Source organism: Balaenoptera physalus (assembly GCF_965194825.1).
Source record: "Balaenoptera physalus genome assembly, chromosome: 13".
NCBI lineage: Eukaryota > Metazoa > Chordata > Mammalia > Artiodactyla > Balaenopteridae > Balaenoptera > Balaenoptera physalus.
The window spans coordinates 91,353,717-91,366,630 of NC_138892.1; the positions used below are offsets into that span (position 1 = coordinate 91,353,717).

Here is a 12,914-nt window from a genome sequence, read left to right on the forward strand (position 1 = left end):
AATATACTACTATTCCTAAGAAGTAACTCAGTTACTTCCCACATCTAGAATAAGAGTGACTTCCTTTTAGTTAAATACGTATAACTAATACAGAGGAATGGAATCCCTGAGAAGCCCATAATTCAAAAGATTCTTACCCCACAATCAGCCATAGGAAATATCACCCCCTGTCTACTAATTGAAAGTATATAGTAAATATCTACTTGTTTGAAATTCTCTAATAAATAATGCTGAGGGAAGCTGCAAAGGAAAAGGAAGTTGCCTAAAAAATGCTTGGAGACTAGTGTGGTAGATTGACGATGGAGAGGGAAAAGGGTATAAGGACAGAAAAGAAAGACCAAGGACATGGAAATTGATATTTTATGAATATTAATAAAAATTTATCATTGCTTGCTGATCCGTAATCATTAATCACAGTTGAGAGGCTGGGAATAGGTTGTGTCGTGAGATACCAAGTGAGGCAAGTGAAAATGCATGCATGTGTAGGAAAATTGAATGGCATATGGTGTTGGCAAAAGGATTTGCTTACCTTTAGGGAAAATATACTCTGGTGTATGAACGGCACAGTGAAAGAAATTAAAGTAAGCAGTGAGAAAAAAAAATCAGGATATTTGTATTGTATACAGATTGGAAGAAAATTCTAGACTAGTCTATAAGAGAGGGTGTGGAAATGGATGAGAATAGGGAAAAAGACAAAAAGCAAACGTGACAAAAAAAAAAAAGAGTACTGGACCAGATTGGCCTCTAGATCCTCTAGAAAGAAAAACAAGATCTTGGGATCTTTAGTAACATGGGTCCAGCTGATTAAATCAAGGAGAAGCTTATTAAGTTTAATTATATAGATGGAGATGCCTAAATACTTAGTGATTAATATTGGACTTAAATTTAAGTACATGCCAAGATGAACTTCTTTAAAGTTACTGTTTTTGGAGTACTATGTTCAGGTAAAAAATTTCCCTTAAGTGAATGAAATAAATTGATTTTTAATTCTTCCTAACCAATAAAAATGCCATAAGAATAGTAATTGTTATAATGAATATATCTCAAAGGAATTGGATTTATATCCAAAGGAGCCTTACATTCTTAATAGTCTTAAATTTATATCCAAAGAAACCTTTAATTCTTAAATTAGAGAACCAAGAAAGATTTGGTTCTCTAATCTTTTCAGAAAGAAACTTTTGTATAGGTCAGATTTTCTTTGTTGGGGAAGTTCATTAACATGAATTCAAGCGGTTTTTCTTCCTAAGAAAATTGAGAAGGGATCCCCATGGGTGATAAAGTTGCATATGCACCATTGATGACTTAGAACAAACCATGATATCTTTTCAAAATGAGCATGGTCTCTAAGGATTTTATCTCAGGGCTAAATATAAACAGGCACCAAGTGAATATGAGCTAAAGTGAAAGTCAAATTTATAAAATTAATTTTCTTCAGAGAAATCTCAAAATTGAATTATTTCCCCTGATCAAAATTGAAAGATTTACCTGAGGGGCACTAGTTGCAACCAGGAAAGCATTAGTCCTTCCTGGGTGATCAAAATCATGCATGGCTGCAGCCACATACAAGGCCATCAACTCCAAGGCAGGGATATTTCCAGACAAACATCCGTATTTATCATCTGGCACACTACACATTTTTGAGAATACATATCCCATATGTCCATGTGTAAACCCACTGTCAGAATCTGAGAAGAGACAATGAAGATAATAGAACTTTTAAGAAAGTATTAAACTGATATCATTTGTCCTGATTTCCTTTTTAAAAAACCACTCTTCTGTTCCCATAATTTACAAGGGAGCACAGAGGGACTTCATACGTACCTGAATCGCTTGCTGATCCGTGATCATTAATCACAGTTGAGAGGCCGGGAATAGGTTGTGTCGTAAGATACCAAACAGCGTGTAAGACATCGGTGGCATGGATTCTGTTATGGTCTGTAACCAATGCAAAGGAACAGTCATTCATCTGTGAACGCTGGGGTCCGAGGACCAAGAGTGCCACCTACTGGATAAAGAGTTTAGTCCTCTCATTTTAATACCCCAGTGAAAGACAGCCAAATATTCTAGGACAAATACTCTGTGATTACTCTTCCATTCCTCGGTAACATCCAGAGTAACAAGAAAAACATCCAGAAATAACATTCATTACACATGCAGATGTCTGAAATGAAAAAAATCTGTCTAGAGTCCACCAGAAACCTAACGTATGTAGGAAACTCACTCTCTGAATCCACTGTGATGTTTACGCTTGTTCTTATTCCCATGTTCCTGTGTAAAACTACACAGAGGACTGGAATAAAAGACCCATGATATACTTAACCTAGATCAGACCAATGGTCTATACCACCCAGTATTTCATCTCTGATAAATAGCATCCAAATATAATTTGTGAACTGAACATAGTATTTTTCTTCTGTATCAAATGTAAAACACTGTAATAAATTGAATAACACGTCTTTTATATGTATACTAAATCCACAAAGCAAAAGCAAAATCAAAACCGATAATGTTCTCTGATCTAGAAATTCTAACTTGGGAATATAGTTCTAGGAAATACCTAAAGAGAAAAAATTAAAACCTCTTTGTATAATAGCGTAGGGAGTTGAGCCATTCCGAAGAGTAAAAGCTAAGGGGGAACCAAATCTCCTAGTTATAATGTCATTACCATGGGAAGGGGTTCCTGTTTCTACATGTGCAGTCCAGCTTCTAGGGAACCATGACCAAAGGCCCACTGTGCTCTTGGCTCACCTTCTTTCTCTGTGCAATTTTCCCATGTTTTTCTCTTGTTTCTCTGGCCTTTCAAAATACTTCATTGATTGGTATGCTTTATCCTAAATATGCTATCTTTACACATTTTATTCCTAATGACGAACCATGATACAATTTCCTTCTCTAATGTAATAGATTACATCTCTGAATAATACTCAACAGATGAGAAGCAAAAACAGAAGAGAACAAGCAGAACGATGGTGGGAATTTGAGAGAAACACCTGTTCCCTGGTCGGGGAAGAATGAAGAAACTATGACATCTGTGGTGTTGGTGGCACACAGGAGAACGTAGGAATATGATGCCTATGTTCCTACATTTGTGGCAACTATTAGGAGTCAGTCTTTAAGCTAAATCTTGGGTGAACACTCCAGGAACTCATTGAGGGGCTGTGAGGTCTTTAGAGGATGTCTTCAGAAGAGCTTTGAGAAGCAGACCTCCTAGGCTCCCAAGGGGTCAACAGCAAAACCTGTTCACAGTCATTGCCAGAGGTGAATACGGATATTACCTAGTTTCCAAAGAACAATTTTATTCAAATTGGAGTCTCTATTTCTGTATATGGACTATCTCAAGTGATTTAAGACGATTACATTTTATGTCTATACCTGTGCCATGTACGAAGTTGATCACGGTAGAAGTTTCTCGATTTACGACAGATCTTTGCTCTGACATTTATTACCTGTGTTACTGAGGGAGTGACTTAAAACTTTAAGTCTCATTTCCTTATCTTAAATGTAGGGAGACAATAGTAGTGCCTATTTCGTAGTCCAGTTGTGAGAATTACAGAAGGGAACCTATTTTAAAGTGGCTGGTATATAGTAAGCTTGCGATTGATGTAAGTATCATTCACATAAAATACATGATTGCTCTTAAAACAAGATGACAGATTAGCACAGATGACCTGTTTTCTTTCAAAATCAATGCTGGGTTTGTAAGAATAGAATTGAAGAGCTAAAATAAAAACTGTGCTAAGCCCTGGGGGAGGGAGAAGGCAGTGATGACCTGGTAGTAGAGGAAGAATATGCAGCCTGGTCAGAGAGTGTCTGGGGCTATGTTGGGAGGGAGCTTCTGGGTTAAGTTCTTTTCCCTTGTGGCAAGCTGGGAAGATTACTGTGTGGATGTAATTACCATTACCATTGCAAGTCAGGGAAACCTGCGCTTGTGCCCAGTATTACAAGCGTGGGTGGGTGTCAGTATCAGGGTGCTGGCCGAGCCTCTTTGGGGTGAGAAATAGACAACATCACGTACAGGTGAACTTGTTGCTCTTGAGTTATCCTGCTTCCTGCCCTGTTCCTCACCCCAAGGTCCAGGTCCAGAAGGTTTGATAGGTAAGTTTTATAAACTTTCAATGAACAATCGAAATGATTTAGTGCTGAAAATGTACAAAGAAGAAAGCGGCCAAACGAATTTTATAAGTTAGTATCATCTTTAAAAACTTTTTTTCTTTATACATTTTTTGTTTTTTAGAGATTAGTATAATCTTGATTAAAAAACTAGGTAAAGACAGTATACAGGAAAGAAAAATTCCTCCTTTTACTTTTGAGTATAGGTTCAAAAGTACTAAATAAAACAATAGCTAACGAAGCCTAACTCCATTTAAATACATACGTATATTTATAGATAGATAGATAGAGATATAGTTTGGCAGGTATAGCTCTAAAAGAATTATGTTGTCACTATCACTTAAGCAGGATGGAAAAACCATCTGCCTTTAAGTAGTCATTAACATGTTTGTTAAACAAATATTTACTTCGCACGTACTATGGGCAAATACTATGTCAAGTGCTGGTATCACTGTTGCTCTTGCCGTTAATTCTCTGGGGACCAGCTCGGGAGCAAAGACACCCAGGAAAGATGCTAGCTAGGTCAACACAGGGGATTGACAAGTTTCTGTAGGACATACGAATATGCTCAGAATGCTCTTCTTTTTCTGGCCCTGGAAGGCAACTGACAGGGCTAAGGAATGATATCAGAGCTCTTCTTATTTTATCATTATTATTCTCATCCTCTTCCTTCATCTCTGCATTTTGGACAAATCCCTTAATAATTCTCTCACCCACCAGGCAACCTTCCCTGCCTTTTTGACAACACATAAACACACGTGCATGCACTAACACATCGCCCGCCCTATTCTTTCCCAGAGCCTGCCCATCCCCCTCTGCTGTCTTGATACACTTGTTTTCTCAGTTTTTCCTTATACCTCAAGCAGCGGGTTGAAGTGAGCTGGTATGGAAGGCTGGGGTTGTATGTAAAACTTATAGATTTTTTAGACCTAAATTTATAGATTTTCCATTGAAAATTCTCTATGCTCCTATTCACCAAAGGGTGAGGGAAAGTATTAATACTAAAGAACAGAAATGAGACTTGAAATATTTTTTTTCTTTGGAATGTAGCTAACACTGTGATAGTTCTGCCCTTCTAGCTTGTTCCACGTCAACTCAGTATCTAGCTTTAAAACTGGTGGGCACATCACATATAGCTTAATCGAACTGAACTAAACTAAGTTGAGTGAGACTATTCTCATGGCTGCCATTAAATAGTACATGGTGGTGGGATGAATTGGGAGATTGGGATTGACATATATACACTAATATGTATAAAGTGGATAACTAATAAGAACCTGCTGTATAAAAAAAAATAAAATGTAAAAATTCAAAAAAAATAAATAAATAGTACATGATCGTAGGTATTTCTGAAGCATTATCTCCACTTCTCAAACTTGACTAATGAGAATGAGAGGTGCTAGGAAGAATATATTTTAGAGATGAAAGTCTTTGTAAATAGAAAATGCTCTCTTAAGAGTAACTTTGAATCCATGAATGAATATGACCTAACAATTTATCACCTTTACTAGCCAAAAATGCCCAACTGAAAGGGATTACAAACGATATCAAACATTATTTTCTCTCTGTGCGATTGAATATAAACTATAATTTATCCTAATCTTTTTTGAACAAATATATTTTTGGTATCACATTTCTATCAGTGAGTTGTCTATATTTATAATTTTACCCCCTGCTGCTCCATGAAATTATCTATCTATCTATCTATCTATCTAATCTATCTCATTTAAAATCTATTAATAGATTTTTCAAATTTTAGTAAGGGTTCTGGGTACAAACTTAAAAGCTTTCATACCTTCCCTCTTCTCTTGGAAACTGTTAAAGGTGTACTTGGAACTGTAATAAAAATTTACTTTCTAATATTTTAGCTCACTATCATAGTAAAGCTAATCTAACCCCATTTTGGTTACCCTTTGGCTTTTTTCATTTAGTTGTGTGGGTTTATACAGAGATATTAGAAATATAGTTCTCTAGGAGTAGATGTTAAATTAGTAGACATACAACAAATTTTTGCACATGCTAATTTCAAATAATGATAAACAAAGCTCTTAATAAATGTCCATACTAGTCTAAATTTACAACCCTACAACATGCAAGGTATTATTATTTAAAAGTGATCATCAATTAAGTTAAAACTTTTCTCTGAGAAGATATAAATAAATTCTCTTTATGGGAGGTGTCTGGGACTTCTAACAGAACAAGTAAAGTTATTATAACAATTCTTTTCACCTGGAATGAAGAACCTGATATTTCAGGAAAAATATCTGTTTACTTGTAACATATAAATATGTAATAAGACAATATAAAAATGAATAATAAAACTTGGAACCTGAAGACTTCTTTTTACACTTAAATAAATACTGGTCAACTTTCTCTCTGAGTTAATGGTATACTATCTAGAGAAAAGTTAGTAGTTATATCAATTTGAACTCAATGGAACTTGGCGATAGCTGATTATATCACTAAAATATATTTGGAAATATAATATTAATTTGTAAATTTATTCTGATACTAGCTGTTCTTTAGTGTTTGCAGTGGCTTCCTTTCTTGTAAAAGCTTATTTATGCAATTCCTTAACCTTTGAGAAATCACTAACACTTAGGTCAATCCCTGGCATCCAACCAGGGTGGGCCCTGGGAATGTGGTATTAAGAAAGCAAGGCTTATCTTGAAATCCTTTCAAACTACCCCTTTTTCATATTTCTTTCCCCACTTCCATGGCCCCATCGGCCAGACTTTCCCACGGCACCCAGCGCTCTTAAGTTCCTCTCTCTACTCCCGCTGTCCTATTTTGTCTGCATTTGGTTCCATATTCTCCAACAAATCTCACTTGTAGATTTAATTCTTCATTCTCCTTTTCTATCACACAATTTGTAGATTCAATAACTCATTCCTCGTTTCTAACTCCTCATTCATAACTCATTCCTATCACACAACATCAACTGTGCATTTTCATCTTAACGTACCACGTGGATGGCATTTTGAAAACCAACATCTTAATAATGGATCACTTGGTTAATGCACTACCCTACCCCTTTCTGAAAACACTTGTGTTCTCGTCTCCGTATAATTTTTATTTAACTTCAGCTCCTTGCAACTACAAACAGACATGGGATTCTAAAGTCCAAGGTATATAAAAGCAAATTTTAAACTTAAAGGTTAAAACACAATTTAAGTAACACACACTCCAGCCAATATATTGATACTATTTTGACTAGTTTTCTTTCTGTGCATTTATTTCCTAAAAGAGCTACATGATTTCGGTACATTTTTTATTGGATTTACAGACATTTTCTCCAGTTCATTTATTTTGTAGCATGTAGGACAATGCTACTTACATGTTCTGATGATAACCTGAAATGCTACATATTGAAAATTTAATATCTCTTCTGTGTTCCAATTCCTCATGATAACAAATGACAAACTTATTCTCACAATATTCAAAGTTCAGAAGTTTGAACCCTTGGTTGTGTCCTTTCCTTTGGTCTTCACATTTATCTTGATTTCTAAAATGTTCCTAGTAATTTCTCTACAACCACTTCCAGATGTCTCTCCTATTTTATTAATTAGACCATCATCCTCCTGCCCCTCTACTCCCAGCCAGGTTTATCTTATACTGAAAAACTTTAATAGTTAGTGATTTAACTCTGTGGATGCCAGAATAAAGGTTGAGAATTCACCCAGTGAGGGAGGTATATTATAAAATGAGCAATAAATTTAACATTTAATTATTTATTTAGCACACAATTAATTTGGAGTTACTATGGGCAAGGTACTATTATAACCCCTTTAGAATTATTACATCATTTTATCCTCATAACAATCCTATGAAGCAGCCATTATGATCCCCATTTTACAGATTAAGAAATGAGGCACATTGAGATTAAGTAAGACCCAGGGTCTCCAACAGCTGATATGTAAAGGGATCAGAATTCTAACATAAACTATTATCTCCTAATCACTATACCATGTGGCCATCCAGGGTATTTTCAATTCGTAATTCTGTGCTAGTAGCTAATAATTCAATACCCCATTACCCATAACAAATTCAAAGGATTTTAAAAGTATGAATTCTTATACTTACAAGGAATTTCCCTGTAGCCAATCTCCAAAGCATGAAAATAATTCATAAATTCCCTAACTGGAATTTTAAAAGCTTCAAAGAGGCCCATGTCTTCAAAAAGTCTGTATGATACCTGTGAAAGAAAAAGACAAAGCCTTACAAAACATCCCTCAACGTGCATTAGACATAAAGAGAAAAATGGGGAAAAAAGTATACATTCCATCAACCATATTAATGTACTGCCCGTAGAGACACTTACTGGGAACAATAAATAGATATTGAAGACCTCCATGTCCTAGCCCTTGTAGTTCCTGATAAGGGGTATATAATCTATTTTTAAAGGTAGAGACATAAAACCCAAGAAACAGCCAACCAAAAAATCCAGTATACACTATAGAAACATATCAAGGTACTAAATTGCATGTGATATCAGTAATAAGAGAATAATACTTAGTAAACTGCTAATTGTATGATATATAAGTGCTAAATAAAGAATGAGAGAAAGCTTTAATTCAGACTAATCTTATAAATTAAAAAAGAAAAAGCTTTCTAGAGGATAAAGGATTCAGAGTTGTGCCTTAGTGAAGAATAAGAGGACAGAATTATGAGAGAGAAAAAGTTGCCTTGGTTGAAATACATAGGGAAGAAAGATTTGTTCTAATCTAGTATGAATAAAAATGTTTAAACTATTTTTCCTCAATTGTCTTCTTTCTCCTTTGAATACCTATTCTCCTTCCAATTACTTTCATAGCTCTGGAGACTCAAATCAAGTAAATAGCTCTGGATGTAATTGGCATATTTGATATGCAAATGAGGGAGAAAGAAAAACATGAAAAAGGCACAGAAGAAGGTAATGGGGAGAGAAACGGTTATTCACATGGCAGAATGGAGTACAGCACCATTTAAAGTGGCCTCACTTTATGTCACAAAGGCACAGTACTCATTATAATTCAGGAGACTCTAAGAAAGAATTATTCATCCTTTTTGTTATTTGCATTCCTTCTCAAAATTCTCTTGAAATATTTCTTCTAAATCTTTGATATAATACCTCACAGTTACTTTTCTATTTTTTGTTATTGACTTTAAATCTGTTCAAATTCACTAATATTTTTTAATTAGATATTTAATGTTCATCAGTTACATATATTATGTATGTATTTGTGTACATATATACACAGGTATATATAACTAAAAAAGTGATTTATTCATTCAGCATATGTCTATTGAGTGCCTACTCTGTTTAAGACAATTTTCCATCTACAAGGCATATATATAGATGAACAAAACAAAGAAGTTTTCCTTAAAAGAGCTTATGGTCTAGCAGGGTAGGGCAGTAAACCATAGACGTAATTAGTAAGGTATATACTATGACTGAAAGTGATGTTATATGAAAAGAGAAAAAGGGAAGCAGGGATGGAGGTTCGGAGTGCAAGGGAGGACATGGCAATTGCTGTTTTAAATATGGTGGTTAGAAGAGGCACATTCAGGTGACTTTGAGCAAATAATTGAAGGAGATGCAGAGTGAGGTACAGGGATATCTGAGGAAAGAGTTTTCTTTTTTTTTTTATATATATTTATTGATTTATGGCTGCATTGGGTCTTCGTTGTTGCTTGCGGGCTTTCTCTAGTTGTGGCGAGAGGGGGCTACTCTTCGTTGTGGTGTGCGGGCTTCTCATTGCGGTGGCTTCTCTTCTTGTGGAACACTAGGCACACGGGCTCAGTAGTTGTGGCACACAGGTTCAGTAGTTGTGGCTCACGGGATCTAGGGCACTGGCTCAGTCAGTAGTTGTGGCACACAGGCTTAGTTGCTCCAAGCATGTGGGATCTTCCTGCACCAGGGATTGAACCCGTGTCCCCTGCATTGGCAGGCGGATTCTTAATCACTGCGCCAGCAGGGAAGTCCCAGGAAAGAGTTTTCTAAGCAGAGGAAAAAGACAGAGCAAAAGCCCCGAGGTATGTTTGCTATACTCAAGAAACAGCAAGAACGCCAACATGGCTAAAACAGAGTGAACGAGGACAGGAGTAAAATTTAAGTTAGTAACTGTAGAGCGGTACTGTGTGGGTTGCAATCTTGCTGTTTGACAGCCAGATTGATCATTATGAGGACTTTTACACTGAGTGAAGTATGGAGCCTTTGAAGAGATTGGAGCAGGGAAGTGTCTTTATTTAACTTACGTTTTAAAAGGAGCACAGTGGCTGCGCATTGGGAACAGAGTGCGTATATTATACGTGCTTTTTTCACTCTGAATGGCAAGTATATTTAATTTTTCCCCTTTTTCTGTGTTACATAAAATCTCCACCTCCTCTCTTTAAAAATGTAACAGAAAGTTAAGTTTGTGGTTTCTGTCATATTTCAAGCTAGTTCTTCTTTTAGTTATTTTCTCCATACTATTGCTTTAAACTATATTTGAGTTCTTGTTTATAAATACCCAGTGGATTTAACTATGCATGTTACTTCAATAAAAATTATTTATAACAATAACAGCAGCTGCAACTGTTGACATATATATGTGTGTGTATATATATATATGGCATTTAATATGTGTGATGCCTGCTCTAAGTAGTTTATATATATTAATTATTTCTATTAATTAATCCAAATAGCATCTTATGAAATAGATACAGTTAATTACTAACATTTGAAAGCAGAAGACACTAAGGCACAAAGAAGTTGAATGACTTGTAGAAGATCACACAGTTGACACATTATCAGACCAGAATTCAAGCAGTGTGCTCTTAACTGCTCCAAATCCTACCACCATTATTTGAAAAGCAATACTGTTAGGATTGCAAATGACTAAAGTTTCCTGTTATTCTCTTAAAACATTTGAAAGATGAATTGAAAAATTAAGACAAGATATTTTAGAGTATGATTTTAAAATAGGAGAATTTTCACCAAGAAGCTGTTAAAAATCAATGGCCAATGATCCAAACTCGTGAATAAAGAAAAGTCACTGTTAACTGGGTAAATACTGGTAACCAAAAAAGGTAAATACTCTTCCAAAATCTGAATGATGTCCTTTTAAATTTGTTAAAATAAACATGATAATCATCAAAAAGGTAGGCAGTATGTTAAGGCTGAGAAATCATTTCCATTGCACATATGTCTCTTTAAAAGTCTTTTGAAGTGAGACTTTTTCTGTGTAGTCTCAGCCAGAAGGAGATTTCTTGGAATGTTCAAGTTAATTCATTTCAGCTGTCCTAAAGTCTCACTAAAGTGCAAAAAAATATGCCTTTACACAGTGAAAATTTCATGTTTTTTGTGCTTATAAACTCAAATCAAAGAAAAAAAAAACCCACAGCAAGGCAAATAAAGTTGTCTTTTCTCAAAGTTCAGTGTTTTGTATTTTGGAAAAATAAACAGTGACACAGTAAGGACCATACAGTTTTGTATTTAGTTTTGAAAGATACAACTGGAGAAAAAGATACAAAAATCTAATTGTTAATTATATCTAATCTTTCTATTGTCTACTTGTATTCACAACTTTTAGAAAACATTTTGTGGCAAAACTGGTTAAGTTGCACCCTCCTGCCCCACCACCCCCGTTCACAGAACTCCAAGGGGGTTAGGTACCTGCAATGTTATTGGGTACAGTCATTTGTGCTGTAAAACCAACTGCTATAACAACCACTTTCTACTTTCTCAGACTCTCCATTATGAGAGTTTGAAAATATAATAAATAAATGAATTTTATGAGGGGCTGAAAAGGATTTGAAATGAAGGTGAAAAGCCTGGACTTCCGATATACAGATATATCAAATCCTGTGTCCAATCTGACTTTAGATGAACAGTATATTTTAAGTCTTAGTTTCTTCTTCTATCAACTAGAGATTTAAAGAAATACCTGCATCCAAGTTACTCTGAAGATTAAGTTGTAGAGTTGTGGGAAGTCTGTGACACATATATCAAATACAAAACAATGTGAGATTTTTCTCTCCATCCCAGGGAACACACTCTCCAGTAGAAGAGAAAGAAGACTTCCTGGCCCACTGCCACATCTTCTTGTGGCACCATTACAGGCATATTTCCAGGTAAAATCACTCCCTCAGAGTTCTGGTATGCAATGAGTTTCAGAGAGTAGGATACAAAACCTCCCTGGAAAAGCCCCAAGGCGTGAGGCAGAGGTGGACCGGATAAAACAGCTACTCTTAAACATGCCCTCAAGATCAGCGAGCATAAAAGATGCTGAAGATGCTGGTCAGCATTGAGGAGAAAGAAAGAGAAGAAGAATGGGACTATTAATTTTCAAAAACATGCATGGACCTTGAGGATATTTTGCCAAGTGAAATAAGTCAGAAAGAGAAAGACAAATACCATAAAATGATTTTACTTATATGTGGAATATCACAGACAAACAAAATTAATGAACAAACCACAAAAAACAAACATGTAGACATAGAGAACAGAGTAGTGATGGGAGAGGGCAAAAAGGTAAAGGGGGTCAACTACGGTGACAGATGGAAGCTACATTTTTGGTGGTGAGCACATGGTAGGATCTACCGAAGAAGAAATACAATGTGCACGTGGAACTTGTATAATATCATAAACCAATGTTACATTAATAAAAAAATGTTTTTAACAAAAAAAAGAAAGGGGTAGTATCTCTTAGTCAAAGTGCAAAGGCTGCCACTCTGGTTCTCAACGTGTTCATGGTGAGAACAGAGGCCAGTAGAGGAAACAACTGCATATTATGGAAACTCTGTAATTATTTTGAGCTTCACAAGCCATCCGTCATTTGAGC

At 35.6% G+C, this 12,914-nt stretch overlaps 1 protein-coding gene across 1 annotated transcript in view; it reads right to left on the bottom strand.

The window, feature by feature from the left end:
- PDE3A (phosphodiesterase 3A) overlaps positions 1–12,914 on the bottom strand; it is a 310,755-nt gene that overhangs the window by 15,411 nt on the left and 282,430 nt on the right. The window contains exons 10-12 of the mRNA XM_082421065.1: positions 8,194–8,305; positions 1,822–1,935; positions 1,486–1,685 (exon numbers count right to left, since the gene is read on the bottom strand). Coding sequence (XP_082277191.1) covers positions 1,486–1,685; positions 1,822–1,935; positions 8,194–8,305 — 426 coding nt within the window. The remainder of the gene's footprint in view (positions 1–1,485; positions 1,686–1,821; positions 1,936–8,193; positions 8,306–12,914) is intronic.